We start from the raw sequence: 20,659 nt of genomic DNA on the forward strand, positions 1-20,659 counted from the left end.
ACTTCGAATATAAAGTACTCCCAGAACAAAAGTCTACTCAGGTGCCTGACAGTGGCAAAAACAAGCTCTCCCTTAGAAATCCATCTTTGTCCCAGGTCTCAAAAAATTCCCACCGAAAAAACTGAAAGAAAAATGAACACCTGTAAAAAAAAAAAAAAAAAACAGGAGGAGCGCCTGGGTGGCTTAGTCGGTTGGGTGTCTGACTTTGGCTCGGATCATGATCTCACGGTTTGTGAGTTCAGGCCCCACATTGGGCTCTGTGCTGATGGCTCGGAGCCTGGAGCTTGCTTCAGATTCTGTGTGTCTCTCTCTGCTCCTCCCCCACTTGCTCTCTCTCTCTCTCAAAAATAAATAAACATTAAAAAAAAATTTTTTTAAAAGGAAAAAAGAAAAAAGAAAGAAAAGAAAAAGAAACTAATCACTAAACATTCAAGAAAAGAAGGCACCAAAATATGGGAACCAGAAATGAAACCCATAAAAACTTTAGATACTGGAAATTAGCAAAGGAAAAAAAAAACAAAACATCATGGTTTGTGAGTTCAAGTCCCACATTGGGCTCTGTGCTGACAGCTCAGAGCATGGAGCCTGCCCCACTACGTTCCTTCTTTGCCTCAAAAATAAATAAACTTTAAAAAAATTAAAAAAAAAGAAAGATAAATTTGAAGATTCTCTTCGTCTCCCTCTGCTCCTCTATCCTATCTGCTCACTCTTTCTAATAAAATTAAAAAATAAATTTTTTCTTTAAATTTAAAAAGGGGTGCCTGGGTGGCTCAGTTGGTTGAGCATCTGACTCTCGATTTCACATCAGGTCATGATCACAGAGTCGTGGGATCGAGCCCTGTATCAGGCTCCTTGCTGAGCATGAAGCCTGCTTATGTTTCTCATCCTCTCTCTCTCTTTCTCAGTCTCTCAGGGCGCCTGTGTGGCTCAGTTGGTTAAGGTCTGACTCTTGATTTCAGCTCAGGTCATGATCTGTTTGGGAGTTTTAGCCCATCAGGCTCTGTGCTGTCAGCCCAGAATCTGCTTGGGATTCTGTCTCCCTCTCTCTCTGCCCCTCCCCCACTTGCTCTCTATGTCTCTCAAAATAAATAAATGTTTTTTTAAATATATTTTAAAAATCTCTCTCTCTTTCTCTCCCCCTCTCTCCAACTCGCTCTCTCTCTCTAAAATAAAATAAATAAAAAATTTTTAAAATACTATTTAGAAAAAAGAAATAAATTTGAAAAACTAAGCAGAAAAATCTAAAAAGAATGACCAAAGTAATTTGAAAAACAAAATAAAAATGAAATACTAAAATAAAAACTATAACTGAAATTTAAAATTCAATAGGTGAGCTTCAGGCAAATCAGGCACAGCTAAAGAGAGAATCCGTGAACTGAAAGATATATGAGAAGAAACTTCACAGAATGTAGCACAGATTTACAAAGAGATGAAAACTAGGAGTCAGTCAGTTGGGCATCCAACTCTTGGTTTCAGCTCAGGTCACAATCTCACAGTTCATGAGATTAAGCTCCATGTCAGAGCCTGCTTGGGATTCTCTTTCTGCCTCTCTGTCCATCCCCTGCTCATGCTCTCCCTCTCTCTCAAAGTAAAAAACCTTACAAACAAAACAAAACAAAAACCAAAGAGACAGAAACTTAAAGGAAATTAGGAGAAATGGAAGATAAAGTGAGATGATTTGATATAACATACAGATATACAGAATTCCAGAAAAGACAGAGAATGGGAAAATATTTAAGCAATAATGACAATTTTTCAGAATCAATGAAAACAAAAAGCACAACAAATGCCAAGCTGGATAAATAAAAAGAAATCTGCAATCAACACATCACAGTTAAACTACAGAACATCAAAGACAAAAATCGGATTTTTAAAGCAAGCAGAGAAAGATAAACTACCTTCAAATAAGAAACTATTAAGACTGATAGTGAACTTTTCAATATCAATAATGGAAGCCAGAAAATATCTTCAATATTTTGAGAATGTAACTAGCCAATATAGAATTTCAAACCTAGACAACTATCTTTAAAAAGGGGCAAACAAAGGGCGCCTGGGTGGCTTAGTTAAGTGTCTGACTTTTGATTTCGGCTCAGGTCATGATCTCATGGTTCATGAGTTTGAGCCTTGCATCAGGTCCTGCACTGATAGCATGGAGCTTGCTTGGGATTCTCTCTCTCCTTCTCTCTTCCCCTTCCTCTCTTGCTCTCTCTCAAAATAAATAAATAAACTTTTTAAAAGGGCAACCAGAAATAAGTTTTCCATCAAGCAGACACATTCTAAAGAAAATCCTAAAAAATTTATTTTAAGCATAAATGATTCTAGACATAGAAAAGCGAGCCAAGGGGCGCCTGGGTGGCGCAGTCGGTTAAGCGTCCGACTTCAGCCAGGTCACAATCTCGCGGTCCGTGAGTTCGAGCCCCGCGTCAGGCTCTGGGCTGATGGCTCGGAGCCTGGAGCCTGTTTCCGATTCTGTGTCTCCCTCTCTCTCTCTGCCCCTCCCCCATTCATGCTCTGTCTCTCTCTGTCCCAAAAATAAATAAAAAACGTTGAAAAAAAAAAAATTTAAAAAAAAATTTAAAAAAAAATAAAAATAAATAAATAAAAAAAGAAAAGTGAGCCAAGAAAACATTAACTATATGAGCAAAGCTAGGCATGTACTGGCCTTTGTATACCAGGACAGGATAAAGGTCTTGATTAATTTCAAACATTGATAAGAATTCATGTTACAATTCCTAAAGGAACTAATGAGACAAGAAACTTAATATCTACCTTCCAAACTAGTAAAAGAAAAAAAAATGTTTGAAAAAAAAGCCCAAAAAACAAAAGAGGCAAGAAAAAAAAAATCCAAATGTCAGTAATCATGAAAAATGTGAATGGAATATATATTCTAGTTAAAGAACAAAGACTGTCAGACTAAATTACAAATGAAATCCAGTTCTATACTATGTACAAGTGACATTTGAGACATGAGGATATGGAAAGACTGAAAGAATGGAAAATGATATACAAGGCATATATACTTACCAAAAGAAAGATGGTGTGGACTGTTACCATAAGTCTTTTAGGCAGAAACATTGCTAGAGATAAAGGCCACTACATAATAATGAGAATAATGAGTCAATTCCTTAGTCTCGGGGTAGTTAAAGCAAAAACTGAAAACCATAAATCCATCATCATAGTGGCTGACTTTAACCTCTCAGTAGTTAATCAAGCAGATCAAAAAATGAAGGAAGATGTGAACACAAAAAAACATATCTAACGATCCATTTATTCCTTTCAAACACACAGAAGAGTTATAAAAATCAATCACATACAATAAAGCAAATCTCTACAAATAAATGACAGTAAATTCTCATTCTATCTTTCTCTAATATCTCATTCTCTGACAATATGACTGACTTAGAAATCAATAACAAAAAATACAGCTAAAGAACCTCCATGCTTGGAAGTTAAGAAACATACTTCCAAATAGCCTACAGATCAAAGAAAAACAAAACTCGCAAATATTTAGAATAAATGGCAAAAAATTACACATCACAAACAGCTGAAGTAGAAATTTCATAACTCAAAATGATCTTAATAGAAGAGAGGCTGAAAACCCATAAGTTTAAAAAGCTATGGATTTCTTTCTAAGAAAATTTAAAAACAGGGGTGATACAACTTACAAATGCTATAATAGAAAAATGAGATTCTTAATAATAATTTTTTATAGAGGCACCTGGGTGGCTCAGTCGGTTTAGCATCTGACTTTGGCTCAGGTCCTGATCTCACCGTTTGTGAGTTCAAGCCCTGCGTCGTGGTCTGTGCTAACAGCTCAGAGCCTGGACTTGCTTCAGATTCTGTGTCTCCCTCTCTCTCTGCCCCTTCCTGGCTTATGCTCTTTCTCTCTCTCAAAAATAAACAAACATTAAAAAAAAATTTTTTTTAATATTAATAATTTTTTTATAAATGTTACAACTTACAGGAAAAGGACACTTTACTAGAAAATTATGTTTTACCTAAACTGCCTTAACCAGAAATAGAAAGGATGAACAGTCAATAGTTTAAAACCTTCCCAGAAAAAATTCTACCCAGGCCCAAACACTTCTACCAACAAAGCCTACCAAATATCCCAGGAACAATTCTAATCTTAACTTATTCTTGAAAATAGAGGAAACCACTCCCCAGCTCATTTTGAGCATATCATAACCTTATACTAGAATTTGGCATGGGAAAAGAAGGGAAAAAATTAACCTATAAACCCAGATGAAAAATTCTAACCCAAATATCCCTCAAGTGGGAAATGGATAAACAAACTGTAGCACAGCCATACAATGGCACATTTAGCAATAAGAATGCACTAGTGATACATACAATAACAAGGATGAATCTGAAATACACTATTAAATGAAAGAATCCAGAATCAAAAGGCAATATATTGAACGATTCCATTTATATGACATTCTGGAAAAGGCAAAACTATAAGGACAGAAAACCCATCAGTAGTTACCTGGTAGGCTGGGGGAGGAAGGAATTGATTGCAAAGGGACATGGGGGAATCTGTGAGAGGTGACAAAACTGTTCTAGATCTTAATTGTGGTCGCTGGCAATGGTTAGCCAACTGCCTGTATTTCTCAAAACTTAAAGAACTATACACTAAAAAGGCTAAATTTTACTGCATATAATTTATACCTTCATAAAAAAGAGAAAAAGAAAAAATTAGCAAATCCAACCCAGAAATGATGTATCACGAACTGGAATTATCCCAAGAATACAAAGGTGGTTTAACAGTACAAAAATATAATCCATTACACTAATAAATTAAAGGAGAAAAATACATGTTCTTCTCAATAATGAAGAAAAAAGATACGATAAACTTCAACATCCATTCATGCTGAAAATGTCAAATAATAGGGGGAAAAAACTTTTTACTCAATAAGGATATCTCTAAAAAACCTAACATCATGTGAAAAGTAAATATCTAAAGCATTCCTTCAAGGTAGGGAACAAAGGTGTCCACATTATTGCTTATTTTAAAAAATATATTAGAAGTCTTGACCAGCATGTAAGGCCAAAAAAGAAAGATGAGAATGAATCTAAACCTATCATTATTGAATAATGACTGTCTATCTAGAAAGTGCAAGAAGAATTCACAGATGAGGTATCAAAACAATTTCAATGAAACACAGCATCAAAATGACTAGTTACCCCATAAAGAATCTTAGTACTAATTGAAATTTTTTATTCCATTACCTTGACTAGGTTCAGTAGTGTCAGATTTCAGGGAAAGCTGTTTTGTTCCATCTTTAACTTTTTTCAACCGGTTCTTATCCCCTGGTAAAGTCAATTTTTGCCTGAGTGGTTTTAATTCAAATGCCTGAAAAGTTTTGACCTGCGTTTTCTCCTCAGGAGCTACTTCTTTACTTGGGTCCTTTGTAATACTGACATTATCAGTGCTTGTTTGGTCCTCAAAGTTCAATGTTTTAGGATCTTCCTGCACATTCTCTTCTTTGCTACTCAAAGCTAGTTTTTCATCCTTATTGATGCACTCTAGTTCCAACTGTATTTGCTTATACTTCAAAAGTAAGTCTTCAAAAGTTTCTTCCCCACAGTTTTCACTTTTAGATGAATAATTTTGTTTTCTTGATGGAGATCTTCCAAAACTTTTGGCTGAACAGCATATTAAGGAAACCAGTTTCCAAAATTTTTCCAGTAAATTTAACAAAAACACATTAAGTTATAGATTAATTGCCTCCCTTTTATATCTGTTTTTCAAAAAAGATGAATTGGTAGTTTCAAATTACTAAAGTCCATTCAACATATGTGCTAATGCCCACTTTCATTATGCGCCCATATTTCAAATTGAATAAGTAACCACATAAAATAATCCACTTAGAAAATCACTAATGTCAGTTGTTACCCACAGTAACTACAGGTATTCCAACCACTTAGAGGTCTACAGCAGCCTTCCTTCTGAGGTTATCAGAAAAAGCCATAATATGCTGGATGTTAAAAATTCCTTTCTGAAAGAAGAGGAGAAACTGGTTTGTCACAGGTGTGGATAATTTACCCTTCAGATAATCAGAAGGAAACATTTCTTCTTTTAGTTTCTTCTCAAGTCTCAAATTTTTAAAAAAGAGATAAAAAATGAACATTGACAGCTAATAGCTAAAACTAGTTTATAAATAGCAAACATTTTCTTAAATACCTAGTACATAACAATCTTAGAGCTCCTCAAATATACTAATATCCAACATATGCACAACTAAGACAATGAAGGCAGTTATACTATAAAAAAAATAATAAAATCTTTCAATAGCATTCAAAATGTATTTTGTAAACTAATTTAATTTGTCCCTGAAGATAAGGACAACTACCAAATTTTTTCTTCTTCTCTAACAAGTGATACACAGAACATAACTTTTTCCTTGGAAATGGCTACAAAATTCCAATACTATTCTTATTCAAAATAATTAACATAGGTGAAAATTGCTATCCCTCACTTCTGCCTAGAAATTAACAAGATTTAAAGATAAGTACTTTATGTGATTTTAATACAATATGTCCTTTATAGATCATTTAAACTCCTAGGATATAACATTACAGTTCCCTAAAGATGGTTCCTCTGTTTAACAATTTACAGGACAATCAGCCTCCAGATATTGTTCAATTTCCCTAATAATTAATAGAAGAATGGGAATCACCACCAAATATTGTTTTTTCACCAATAATTTTAGAAACTAAACCAGCATTACCACTTACATCTCAACATCTTAACAGTTCTACAGCAAAACTGTTTTAGTAAATCTTTGGACCTCTGATCTAACCTCTGCAGAGCCAAGTTTCTTGAAAGAATACTAGTTTCTCATTATCCTACTCTTCAAACGAAATCTAGATTCTGCTGGCTGAGTTTGTTTATCCACCGTGTTTTCAAACTTTATTTCACCTGACCTCTCTGCAGCTTTGGACACTGCAAACCACTTCCCTTCCCTAACCCCACTTTCCTCCTGTTTCCCTACCTTCTTTTTTCCTTTAAGTCTTCATGACTCCTTTCTAACTCCGCAATAATGGTGCTCTTCAGTAAGCTCTATTTAACCCTCTTTCACTTTTCCTTTTGAGCGTTCTAATGCACCCCCATACATTTACACACTACAAGGGAGAAGTCTTGCCTCATGATAGATATTTGGGGTTTTATCTCCCACAAGCCACCTCCCACTCTGTTGCCGCACTAATAATCTTTCTAGAACACAAATCTGATCAGATCTCTCCCCGTGTTTAAATCTCATTAAGAACAGAGTCCAAAATCCTTACAATGGCATATATAATGTCTCATGATTTGACCTGTACTTCCTTTCCAATCTTACAATTTCCCCGTTAATCACAATCATGCACAGCTTTGTATTTAGATTTTTTGGTTCTTCAAACTGACCCCAATTCAAAATTGAAATGTCACCTCCTATGTGAAGCTAGAGCATTATTTGCTCCCCTAACCCACATTACTCTTTGTACATGAGTTCACTAATTAGCTGCATTACATCTCACTTTTCAGTAGAGCCATCTAAAGGCACAACCACAGTGATTAATAAAAATAAAACTGAAAACCTTGGAAAGATTTGTAGAGGAAAAAGATTCAATACACTGACAAAAAAATAAAAGAAAAATGAGGAAAAGTAATTCAGTTACAACTGTAACTAAGTAATCTCCATCAAGGCTAAATGAAATCTATTTCTAATACAGGACAACTAGGATGAAACCAACATTTAAAAGATTTAATTTTAAGCTAGTTAAAACGCAATTTCTACCTCAGATCTGGTTTAAAAAAAGAACTGCTATTCAACCTTTACAACTGCAGGTGAAAATGAAATGACTTTTACTGATGAGAGACACTGGCCTAATTATGTTAGCTCTCATCAGATTAGAAAGTGTAAAACAGTAGTCATCCAAAGGAAACATGCTAAGACTGAATGAGCATCTGTCTATCACTAAGAAAAATTTTAAATGAATGAGAATGAAAATAAGTGCCACAATAGAATCTGGTTCATTCTACCTTTTTAAAGCTGCAATCAGCATACCTTAATCATTACAGAAAAAGAGTTAAAAAACAAAACAAAACAAAAAACTTGTACTCATGTTACTTTACTTCCACATTAATTACAGAAATGAACCACAGTACAACCCTTCTTCTTCTTTTTTTTGTAAATTCTACCCCCAACATGGGGCTCAAACCTATGACGCCAACATCAAGAGTCACATGCTCTAATGACTGAGCCAGCCAGGTTTCCCATAACCCTTATTCTTTCTTAATGTAATATCTGCAAAATTAAAATGTCATTATTATAATTGCACAGTGAAATATAGGAATAAACCTAAGTAAAATCTTGGTATTAAGAAATTTGAATTAATAAATATTTGTATGACAAATTTTGTTTGCTCACATCATATAAAAGTAGTTGGAAACTATGTTTTCCTTCACAAATTCTTACAAAGACTATCAACCCTAGGGTGGATTAATGATACTTCATGAGGAAAACAATGAGCAGAGGATCAAAGTAAGCATCCTTTTCTTAAGAGCAGCATCTGTGAAAAGAAAAACAGCAAGACAGCTCATTTCTGGTAAGTTACTACAGAAATCAGATTGGATATATTCTTGTGCTTTTTCACATCATATGCCTGTTTACTAATAAAAACATAAGCTTAGCAATGAATAAAGGTATATGTGACAGAGGCCAAATTGGTATTGAATGAATGGACAAAAAAAAAGCAAAGGCAGCAGCTGGGCAAACCCCCTTCCTCACCACCTTCTCTAATACAATTAGATGAAGAAAAAACTCTGCTCCCACAGTACTTTTTACACACCTCAATACGAACTGCTTTACATTAAACTATATTTACTCATGTTTGTCTCTCCAACACAAATTCCAAACTTCCTCTCTTGTATTCTTAAAAAATACACATATATGTACTTAAACATCCTGTTTTTTAGATTCAGAATCGACAATAAATCTTTCATTAAAAAAGTACCTTAGGCAGAGTTCTTTTCTTTTTTTCTTTTTTTTTGAAAGAACATCCTCTTTTTAAAAGTTAAATATCTACATGATTTTCTTTGAAATGAGCCTGGGATGCTCCTAACCCAACTTCTGGTGGCAAAATTAAGTTTTTTCTGGGCACTAGCATCAGAAGTTGCTATTTCTTACCTAAACTTACATTTCTTGTCCCCTTTATATCCTAAAATCTGGGGAAAACCATCTGGTCCTAAATATTCTATAAAAATAATGTTGCGTGTCTTCCAAACACATGTCATTGCGCATAAGTTCCAAATATAATTAATGTTATAAAATCATTACACTATAGAAATTACAACCAGTAATAACTATACTTAGTAAACTATTTTAATGCAGTTATCATGAAATAAGACCCAGTTCTACAAACTCATAAACTAGCAAACCTTCAGATGACTAATTCCCCAGTATAAATCTTAAGGAAATTTAGGACTGTTAAAGATTATGGGCTTAGAGATGACAAAAACCAGGTATTTTGCTATTTCCCTTCTCAACCTCCCCATAATCTCCACCCTCCCATATACTCCATGGCTTCCAATATATTAAAATCAAAATGCTGTTTGTCTTCCTCTAACCTACATTTGTCAGCACTGAGTTACAAAATGTCCAAAAAGTGAACATAGAGAAGGCGGTAAAGTTTTACTAAAAGTTTACGAATTTGAAACCTCTGAATTAACAGACTTGGTAAAGCTACGGGTCTTTTCCCTGTCCCCCACTTTACAAGGCAGCAATGTGTAAGAATCAATCAAGAATGGTAAAGCAGAATCACAAATAAAAACTGTAGAATTACGCAGAATGGAACTTTACAATTTTCAATGCCAAAGTTCAATATGGTATAAGCAACACTATTCCCCAAACTGACTCTTTTTTTTCCCCTCTAACAATCTAAATCAACCTCACATACAAACAAATGCTAATGAAACCTAGGCTTCTGATGTACTATTACAAATGTGATTTGAGACTTTCTTGTATTTCACTAACTTGGTGCCAACCCATACACGTTTACATTAAAAAGCAATAATACACCCAGTAAACCAATCTTAAGAAACCAGACTCTATAGTGTGACACATGGGGATCACCAAAGAGCAACTTACTTTTAGTATATTGACACTGACAAATAAGCGGTTCTGATGGTTCAGAAAAGTTACTCATCTCATAGACCTAATAATGACGCTAAAGGGAACTTTGTTAAGTGACACACCCAGGGCGGACCGCCACGTTAAGGATACAACTCTTCCGAGGTGGAGAGGGCTCTCGCCAGCCCTGACTGCTGCTGAATCCGGATCCTGCTCCTCCTCCCAGAGGAGGTCTGCCCCCCGACTTGCCTCCTCGCTCACCCCCTCCTCGCCCCCGACTCCAGCGACTTCCACCCCGGTACGGCCTGCCTCGAAAGCGGAAACGGTCCAAGGCGATGTGGCTCCGTTCCCAAAAGGACGGTCGGGGGCTGCTTTCGGACAGCGAGCTCGAAGGCATCCGCACGGAGGGCGGGTGAGACCGGAACGGCTCTTTGGGTCGGTAGCTGCTGTGTCCCCTGAGGTGGCCCCGCTCCGACGCGTGCCGCGAGCGTGAGAAATTCCTCAACTGCTGCTGAGAAGAGGACGACGACGAGGAGGAGCCACCGCCTCCGCCAGATCCACCGCCCCGGGCCGGGTGAGGAGGCCTTCGCCGTGGATACGGTAACAGCCCGCCGCCACTGCTGCTGCTGCTGCTCCGGCTCCGTATCTGGCTGTTGTTATCGTCGTCGCTGATTTCCCCATCTTCTAGCTCCCCTTCTTCCTTGGGCGAGAGGCCACTGGAGGCCGGGGCCGGAATATCTGCGGTCGCCATCCCGGGAGCAGCGCCTTCCACACAACCTTAGCCCTCCGTCCGGGGATCCGCCCGACAATTGCCTTCCTCCTCGGTTCCCTTTTTTTCTAACGGACCCGGTCGGTGCGGCCTTACCCTACTCGGACACCTAGCGGGCTTTGCTCCCCAACTTCCCCGCACCCCAGCTCTTTCTCGCCGGACCGTCGCAATCCAGTTCCCTTCCCTAGCGCCCCCTTGCTCCTCCGCGCTCGGGGCTCTTCCGCCTCGCGAGAAAGGGGCTCTGGAAGTGGCTCGCCCGTGACGTCGCTTCCTGCGGCACGCAGGAAACAAGGCTTCCAGTTCACGCGATAATAATCCGGACAACGCGATTCTCAGTGGGACTTGTAGTCTTTCTTCTCTCTCCCTTCGGGTTTGTCCTTCCAACCCATAGCTCACACCCACCGCGGGCTCGGGATTGGGATATCTGGGTGCGTGGCGGGGTGGGCGGGCCCGTTCTTAGTCTTGGCCGCAAGAGTTTCATAGTGATGGGGGGAGGGCAAGAGACACCTTTGTAACTGCTCTGAGGTCGGCTGCCAAAGAGACGCAGTAGTCCCACTCCCTTTTGGGGGCCGGGAGGGGGTGGCTTTTGTCCGCCATGTTGGTGAAGGTAGACGAAGGAGATCGGAGGTCCAGGACTGTCTGCTCTGCTGGCTGAAGTCCGCCATATTAATAAAGAGACAGAAGGTTGACACCACCACCCCCCCAAATACACACAACCCGTCTTTCCCACCCCGTTCCCACGACTCCTGTCGGTGGGCCCTTCCCCTAGCCTCGCTTGCCTAGCCTTTGCGCGAAGGAAGCGTAGCAGCCAGCGCCTCAGAACAGGCTTAAGACAGCGCCGAATGAGGGGGAAAGGGAAATGCCGACCAATTGCGCCGCGGCGGGCTGTGCCACTACCTACAACAAGCACATTAACATCAGCTTCCACAGGTAACCTGGGCAGGGAGTGGGGGTGCCGGAAACGGGAGCTCCTAGATTGGGTGTCGCTTGTGTGGAAGGAACAAGAGGATCCTACTAATTCTGAAGACTTCACTACCTAGCTGGTAGCAGGGGAGCATCATTTCTGTCCGCCCTTTGTGTGTGTTGCTCAAATACGCCCAATTTTTCTGTCACTTCAGGGAAGGTTTACTCACTTTGTACAAGAAATCCAAGTTCTGTGTGGTGGCTACCCCTTAGAGAAAAAGTGAGAGGAGAATATCTTAATTTTCTGTTCTTTCATGTATTAGACTGGGCCTTGACATGAATGATGCCTTAAAAGGAAGCGAAACCTTCCTGTTCAAGTCCGCAGTCACCTTAAAAGCCTGCTGTGTGCTTTCATCAAAGTTAGGAAATTGTCACGAGCTGAATTGGCATGGGAAGCATTTCGATTTCAGTCACAGAACAGTTAACTGCGGAGGAGTTGAGTCATCACTGATAGCTAAAGAATTAAGCGATGTTCATGAAAGTGCAAAAGATAAGCTTTCTATTCTTAACGGAACAGTAATAAAAAGAACTTACATTTTGCTTTTCCTCCGATTGCTGGAAGAGCGATCAAAATTTAGTTCTGTCACATCAGAACTCTTGAAAACATTTTGAACACTGCATGAGATATAATAGGTACTCTGTAAATGTTTACCTTTGTAATACGCAAGTGCCTGCCATGTGCCTGAAGAAGCATTAAAAGAAAGTTAAGCGCAAATAGTTCTGATTTTATATATCTCACAACTTAACACGATCTTAGAATGTGGAAAACTATAACCTTGACCCTTTCCCTACCTAATTATGACTAAATGCCCCTCTTATTAAAAACTGCTGCTTTAAAAAAGTCCTTGTGATGTTTCTGATTTTCAGCTATTTGATGGAAACGTAGCACTTCATTCATTCATTCATTCATTCATCAAATGTGTACAGAGTTCTCATTTGCCTGACATAGTGCTAGGGATCTAGAAAATTCTTACACCTTGAGTTTAGCCTGTAGTGAGAAAGAAAGACATAATTATGGGTCAGTGCCACAGTAGAGATACTCGGGGATACCTAACTAAGCCTTAGTAAGTCAAAGAACACTTCTCAGAGGATGTGAAATTTCAGATAATACCAAAAGATGACAGAGATTTAGTCCTGTGTGCTACTTCACAGATTTCTCATTTACCCAGTAAGTGTTTGAGAAGACGTGAAAGTTTTTAAAAGAAAGACATGATTAGATTTGCATATTAAAAAGCCATCTGGCTGCAGTGTGGAGAATTATTTGACACTTAAAGTGCTGGTCAAGCATCATCAAGAGATGAATTTGATGACAAAGGAGCTTATTACACAATGTTAATTTACCTACTATTTCTTTCACAGAGAAATTCTGCTATAATGTCAACTGAGCTAAGCAATATACTTCATTGCTGGCACAACCAGCAGTAAATTAGACGAGGTGAGAGTTATAGAGAAAAAAACAGAAACTTGCAGTAAAACAAGAGAGAGTCCACCAGTAGCCTAGACTAGAGTGGTACTGACAGAGATGGAAAGAAGTGGACAGATTTAAGAAATATTCGAGTTAGGGGCGCCTGGGTGGCTCACTCGGTTAAGCGTCTGACTTCGACTCAGGTCATTATCTCACGGTTTGTGGGTTCGTGCCCTGTATCGGGCTCTGTGCTGACAGCTCAGAGCCTGGAGCCTGCTTCAGATTCTGTGTCCCCCTCTCTCTGCCCCACCCCTGCTTATGCTCTGTCTCTCAAAAACGAATAAACATTAAAAAAATAACACTAAAAATTTTTTTTTAAGATTTTTGAGTAGAAACTACCGTGTTTGGTAATTTGATGTGGAAGATGAGGGAAAGAGGAGTCAAGCAAGGCACCAATAATATTGAATGTTTAAGAGATACACAGTGATACAGTAACATGCATACCTGACCATTTTTCTTCCTATGAAATTAGCATTTTCATGTGTAACCTCAGAAATTTAGATCTTAATATTATAATAAATTACATTCCTATTTCACAAATACAATGTCTGACTAACTTCTAGGATGTTGGTAGACGTCTTTATCCCCATGTACAACTTATGTTGCCTCAACTTACTGTCTCCATTTTTATCTCTTAGCCCACTGCAGTCTAAGTCTCCCCAATAATCTTCTGAACTTCTCTTGCTGAGTTGTCATTTTTGTGTTTCTTTTTTATGGCATGTGATCATTTCTTCCATGAAATACTCTCTACTTTTGAATTATTTGACACTACTTTTGTGATTTTTGTCTTTGATCTGTTTTCTCTGCCAGCCCCTTTCTCTGCACCCTGACCTAGGTCTTACCACTGTTCTCAGAATGATTTCAACTGTTCTGTGGTCTCAGTTAACACTTAATCCATGATGCCTCCCAAATCAATATCTCCAGTCCAATCTTTCTAATGAGTTCCAGACCCCATAGGACAAGTGTCTCAGTATTTGCCTGTTCTTTCTTCAGTTCCTTGGGTTCAACATTTCGAAACTGTACTAATGAGCTTGCTCTTCCCCCAAACCTACACCACTTCTCTTAACCCCTTTCTCAGTAAATGAAAACACTATCCACCCAGAAGGTGGTAGGTCATCCTCCCTTGACTTGTCACCATTCCCTCTTGATTGGATTATTACAACAGCCTTTTAACTGGTTCACTGCTTCTATTCATACACTACTAACCTCTATAATCGTAGCTGTGTTGCTAAAGGTTTAACAACAGGATCTCCAGGGAAAGAGGATAGCCCTGATTGATAGTATTTGCCCAATTTCCATGATATAAATACTCCTACCATGACTAGTTTCAAGTTACCAATATGACATGACTGATTATAGAGTTGGGAATAAATGTGCAGTACCACACTGTTCTGTAGCAATTATACCACACAGATATAACAGACATAAATAACTTCAAGAATATAGATCCAGTAATTAAGAAATGATGGGTTTCAGTATTTATTACCTTTGTTCTTAATTGCAAATATACCTAATTTTTAATGACTGTGTTCAACAGCTAGTTAAGGTATGTTAATAATCAGCTCTCTAAATTAGGCCTTTAAAAAATAAAAATAAAAAAATAATAAATTAGGCCTTTAAAAGGCTTACCAGTGCCATTTTGGATAGAGTTCAAAATTACTCTTTAACCCAGAAGGCCCTCCAACATCATTTCATGTCATAACACTTCACTGTCCCCAAGCTAAAACTCTTCACTATTCCCACCCTAAACTCCCTGGCTAATTCCTAACTCAAAGTGTCCTGACTAGATTAGCTCTTACCCTTTTATGACACTCATGACACCTGTAATTATTTTTGTATTCATAAATAGCCCCTATTTAGTATTTAATGTATACAATGCACTGGGCTAAGCATTTACTCATATTATCTAATTTATTCCCTAGAAATGTACTAAGTACCATTATTACTCCAATTATAGATGATAAAACTGAGACCTAAAAAGGTTAAATAACTTGCCTAAAGTCACCCAGCTATTACATTGAAGGCACCAGGATTGGCACCTTGATTTGACTCCAGAGACTATACTCTCAGCCACTCTTTTATTGCATCAAGTCATTTGATTATGTACCCTTCCCATTACTATATACATAAAAACTAACCCCATTAGTTTGCACATTCATTGATTCATTGAGAAAGTTCATTGAGTGCTTGCTTAACAGGATAAAGTAGTGAAAAACAGCTCCTAACCAGGAGAAACTTATGATCTAGGAGTGGAAATAGAAAAGTAAACAATTAGAATACAATGATATTTTGTATGATACAGGAACACCTTATTCATTCCATGAACAATTTCCTTAGGAAGATGGGATTCCTAAATTGAATCTTAAGGAAGGAAAATTGACTCGTTAAGGTTCAATTATGCCTTGGTTTCATAATTAGGGAGCTAGTTTTAAAAAGAGCAAAGGGTATCTGGCTGGCTCAGTTGGTAGAGCATGCGACATTTGATCTCAGGGTCTTGAGTTCAAGCCCCACATTGAGTGTGGAGCCTATTTAAAAAAAAAAAAAAAAAAAAAAAAAAAAAAAAAGCTTTCTACAAAGAGCTAAAGAAATTAAAAGGTTGAAAAATAATTTTGAAAGATAGCCTTCATATATCTGAAGAGTCTTAAAGCAATGATAATACAATGACAGTACTTAATTTGTTCTGTATCTTTATTGAGGCCCAAACAAGAAATGTGCTTGTAAACTAAAGCTTGACTTTTAGCTTAGGCCCCAGGAAACATTTCCAAACCACTAAATATTGGAACACAGTAGATAAATTCTCCATCAGAGGTTTCTAATGAAATAGAAAAAACTTACATACATGAAAGCGAACTGTAGAGTGACATACAAATGTTATCTTCAGATTAGGGTATTTTTGGGTGGGGGGATAGGAGATGGAAGGGTACTTACAGTAAATCGGGGTTTTCTTCTATGCCCCTTAGTGCTGGCAATTTGAGCAAACCTAAATATCTAATCTAGCTAAAGCTATTGTTACCTAATCAAGCTTCACTTGGGAGCTTCTAACGTGATTTTTTTTTTAAATGTTTTTATTTATTTTTGAGACAGAGAGAGACAGAGCATGAGTGGGGAAGGGGCAGAGAGAGAGGGAGACACAGAATCTGAAGCAGGCTCCAGGCTCTGAGCTGTCAGCACAGAGCCCGACGCGGGGCTTGAACTCACAGGCTGTGAAATCGTGACCTGAGCTGAAGTCAGACGTTTAACCGACTGAGCCACCCAGGCGCCCCTAACATGTGATCTTTTAACATGATTTTAATGGTTCTTTTTAAACACTAGTCAGTTCATTATTAATACTTAAAGGATTAATCAAACTAAAGAAGAGCTCAATTCAAACTTATGTGAACGTTGATTCTTATGTTTTCAAGTCAGTCAGTACAATGGCCACTAGAATTTTGGGGCAGTCCCCTACAATTTTCTCTTCCTACCAGGTATACACTGGTACATATCAGTATATTTTATACTTAAAATAAATATGAAAGGGAAAACATTCCTGCTGGGCTTGACAGCAGCATTTTACTTTTTGGAATAATTATGCTTTCTACTACAGAGCTTAAGAGTTCTTTTTTTTTTTTTTTTAAATATGTGTAGTTAGGGGCACCTGGGTAGCTTAGTCAGTTAAGCGTCCAACTCCTGATTTCAGCTCAGGTCATGATCTCACAGTTTTGTGAGTTTGAGCCCTGCGTAGGGCTCTGCACTGACAGCACAGAGCCTACTTGGGATTCTCTTTCTCCCTCTGCCCCTCCCCCCCAAAAAAATTAATAAATAAGCTTAAAAATATATGTGTGTAGTTTAACTACATGGACGTAATATAGTAAATTTTAATTTATGTATTCTGTTTCATAGCAATTAAGCAAATATTTATTGGGCTCCTAGTGTTTGCAAGGCTCTGTGCTAAGTGTCAAAGATAAATAGATGATATAATGATCCCTGTCCTCAAGAAACTTATAACCTACTTTTATTTCACTGGAAATTTATTAAAATGGAAAAATTCCTAAACAATGTGTTAAGTGTCACAATGAACAAACACAGAGGAAGGAATACCAGAATCTGTCTAGGCTTTCCTTGATAAAATTTAATCTGCAGATATTTTGTCTTGACCGTGTGCATCAGCAGCACATCACAGCATTGTGAATTACTCCTGCTTAAAATGGTTCTATATAACCTCGATCTAAATCAATATAGTCTTGTATTTTTACTGCCCATGTTAAGGACTGTGGGGGGGGGGGGGTGGGGAGGAAGAAAGTTCTCTTAAAAATCCTGAAAAATCAAAATAAAACCACTCAAGTCAGTTTTTGAGTAATTTTTTTGCCAACTTATAAAAATTAGCATGAATTAGTTTCTGTTTCAGTGTCTGGATATTAAAATGTTTTATGTAAATGGAAGACACTTTAAATCAGCATCTTTTAAAATTTCTTTTAACCATTTAGGTGCAACCAGAAGTGTAATAGTTGGAATTTGAGTTGCCCTTTTTTTTTTTTTTTTTAAAGGTTTCCTTTGGATCCTAAAAGAAGAAAAGAATGGGTTCGCCTACTTAGGCGCAAAAATTTTGTGCCAGGAAAACACACTTTTCTTTGCTCAAAGCACTTTGAAGCCTCCTGTTTTGACTTAACAGGACAAACTCGACGACTTAAAATGGATGCTGTTCCAACCATTTTTGATTTTTGTAACCATTTAAAGTCTATGGTAGGTAACATTACTTTTCTTTTACCCATTTTTACCATTTTTAGTACCCATTCTTTTTTGCTTGTAAAGTGGGACCATTCAGAATACATGGAAATTCATATATAATGATCTGCCTCAAGAAAGTTGCAAAACTTCCTCTTTTGCAGTAAAGGTGCAGGCTAGAGACCAGGTCTCCCTAACTCCAATATTTTTTCCCCATTCCAAACTGTTTTTACTATATTGGGATTTTACATTATTTCCAGTCATTATCAATAATTGAACCAATGATAAAACTGAGAAATCATGAGTAATGAAACCTCCAGCATCATTCTGCTCTGATTTTAAGGTAACATTTAAAATGTGTGCAAAGAACTTTAAGAATAACACACCCAAAGAATACAAGAGTTACACTAAAGAATATAAGTTCAGAGGAAAGCATAACAAAGATTCATAGAGCTCAGGCATTTAGGCTGGCTTGAGCTTGGAGTTTGGAACTTAAGAGAGGGTTCTTGACCTTGCACAGAACAATTACGATAACATGATGAGAACAAAAGCCAATGGGTTGAGGGGTAAGTAGAAAATAATCAAATGTTAGCAAGTGATATGTAAAAGGAAAGAGAATTAAGGCACATGATGAATGTATTAGAACAACGTTTTATATAGCTAGGCAAAATCTGATCAGAGAGGAAAATTTATTTGTCCACAAATGAATCCCTATATGTTTTAATGTTTGTTCAGTCAATAAAAAACACAAAGTTATGAGGTTATGACATACCCTCAGAACTGGAAGTGGTTTAGTATTGTGAGTATAAATCAAGATGGTGAATGGCAGGAGTGAGATCCTAAATAGTAAGTTTGCCATGTTTTTTCTTTATATAGTTAGGCAAAGAGGAATTTAGCCAGTTACAGAAACATCAAATCTGTTAGAAAAATTATTCTGGTGGCAGAATATGAATTAAGATCAGAATAAGGCAGGCATCAATAAAGAAGTTTCTAATATCCTCAAACCAGATGTGATGTATGGGCCTGATGTGGACAGTAGCATTAAGAATGATGGAGAGGGAAAGATTCATGATAGAGATATTTAGGAGGAGAAATAATGGGACTTGATGAACAATCAAATGAAAGACATAAAGGGAAAAAAGGTCCTCAGGGTCCTTGGGTTTGGGTAAAAAGTTCCTAGCCAGATTTTAAATCCTTGAATGGAAGATGTAACTGAACAATTAATAAGTAAATCTATTCAGGAGCTTGATACTTGGAAATAATTTAAAATATTACCAAATTGAAAGAATAGGATGTACCTAAAAAAGAGTTTAAATCACTATCACAGATAAAACAAATGTTTAAATACATTACATTGGCCTTAGTGAGAAAATTGCAAAAGGTTTTAGAGTTTCCATAGAATCATACTCAATAACTTGAAAGAGACCTTGGTAGTCCATTGTCTATTTTCTAATAATATTCACATCCGTCTGAAGAGAAAACACAAAAAGAAATAAGTAAATGGGGCTAATTCAACAAGTTGAGAAACTTGAATCCATGATTATACGAGATGGGCTGTTGATGTTGCCTATCAAACTTTTAAAATCAGTTTTTAAAAGAGAGGTTTAATTATGTGTATACAAAACAGGATAAAATTCACTTATTTGTGATATTCCATCATTTATGTTCAACCCTTTGATTTTATTTGGCTTAGAAACTCAAGTCAAGGAATCTTTTGAAGAAAAACAACACTTGTACTCCAACAGGACCATCTAATTTAAAATCAAACATTAGTAGTCAGCAAGTACTGCTCGAACACAGTTATGCTTTTAGGAATCCTATGGAGGCCAAAAAGAGGATAATAAAACTGGAAAAAGAAATAGCAAGCTTAAGAAAGAAAATGAAAACTTGCTTACAAAAAGAACGCAGAGCAACACGGAGATGGATCAAAGCCACGTGCTTGGTGAAGAATCTGGAAGCAAATAACATATTACCTAAGGGTACATCAGAACACATTTTACCAACTGCCTTAAGCAGTCTTCCTTTGGAAGATTTCAAGATTCTTGAACAAGAGCAACAAGATAAAACATTATCAATTCTCTAAAACAGGCTAAGAATACCTTCATTTAAGGTTAGCCTACATAAAACTTGATGCCCATCCTTCATTCTCTTCAAAGGTAAAGATATTTAAGGAAATTATGCCAAAATTGGGTATTTAATAAAGTTTTACTTGAACTAACATTATTACTGTATAATTCCTGAAGATTTGATTACAAAAAAAATGGAAACTTTTTATGAAAATTTTATTTGAAAAAGAATGAAAGTGCCTTACATGAGAATTATGTACTTAAAAATTTTGCTAGGGAATTGTATGTTTGCAAAATGTTTTGTGTTTTTGTCTTTTAAGGCTACTTTTAAAGAACTATCTATGACAATGTGTTTAATTTATATTAGAAAAACAGGGTTTTTTTTCCTGTAACAATGTTAGGATATTACATTCTAAATAGGATGCTAAGTGGGAGTTAACCAACATTAAATATGACTTTAAAACTGCTGGGTTTTGTATTAATTATTATTGGCACTGTGATCTGGAAATTTTATAGGAAAAAAAGATATACAAGGCAAGTTCTTTTATTTAAACTTTCTGTATCTGCTTACCAATAAAAG

The 20,659-nt window shown here is 37.1% G+C and overlaps 2 protein-coding genes across 2 annotated transcripts in view; one reads left to right on the top strand and one right to left on the bottom strand.

Moving 5' to 3' along the window:
- The window catches only part of ZFC3H1 (zinc finger C3H1-type containing), a 53,555-nt gene extending 42,437 nt beyond the window's left edge, over positions 1-11,118 (bottom strand). Inside the window, exons 1-2 of the mRNA XM_007082250.3 lie at positions 10,269-11,118; positions 5,233-5,649 (exon numbers count right to left, since the gene is read on the bottom strand). Coding sequence (XP_007082312.1) covers positions 5,233-5,649; positions 10,269-10,866 — 1,015 coding nt within the window. The 5' untranslated portion in view covers positions 10,867-11,118. The remainder of the gene's footprint in view (positions 1-5,232; positions 5,650-10,268) is intronic.
- A 69-nt stretch (positions 11,119-11,187) lies between these two features.
- Positions 11,188-20,231, top strand: THAP2 (THAP domain containing 2). The gene is made up of 3 exons (XM_007099344.3): positions 11,188-11,814; positions 17,836-18,031; positions 19,707-20,231. The coding sequence occupies exons 1-3, from the start codon at positions 11,744-11,746 to the stop codon at positions 20,094-20,096; spliced, it is 657 nt and encodes a 218-aa protein (XP_007099406.2). The 5' UTR covers positions 11,188-11,743; the 3' UTR covers positions 20,097-20,231.
- The last annotated feature ends 428 nt before the right edge of the window (positions 20,232-20,659 follow it).

Source organism: Panthera tigris, chromosome B4 (genome assembly GCF_018350195.1).
Source record: "Panthera tigris isolate Pti1 chromosome B4, P.tigris_Pti1_mat1.1, whole genome shotgun sequence".
Classification (NCBI taxonomy): domain Eukaryota; kingdom Metazoa; phylum Chordata; class Mammalia; order Carnivora; family Felidae; genus Panthera; species Panthera tigris.

Excerpts from the sequence above, each read along its gene's own strand:
- THAP2 (XM_007099344.3), top strand. The coding sequence starts at position 11,744 with ATGCCGACCAATTGCGCCGCGGCGGGCTGTGCCACTACCTACAACAAG. Across the intron at positions 11,815-17,835 it reads ATTAACATCAGCTTCCACAG|GTTTCCTTTGGATCCTAAAA; the intron begins GTAACCTGGGCA and ends TTTTTTTTAAAG. Across the intron at positions 18,032-19,706 it reads GTAACCATTTAAAGTCTATG|AAACTCAAGTCAAGGAATCT; the intron begins GTAGGTAACATT and ends TATTTGGCTTAG.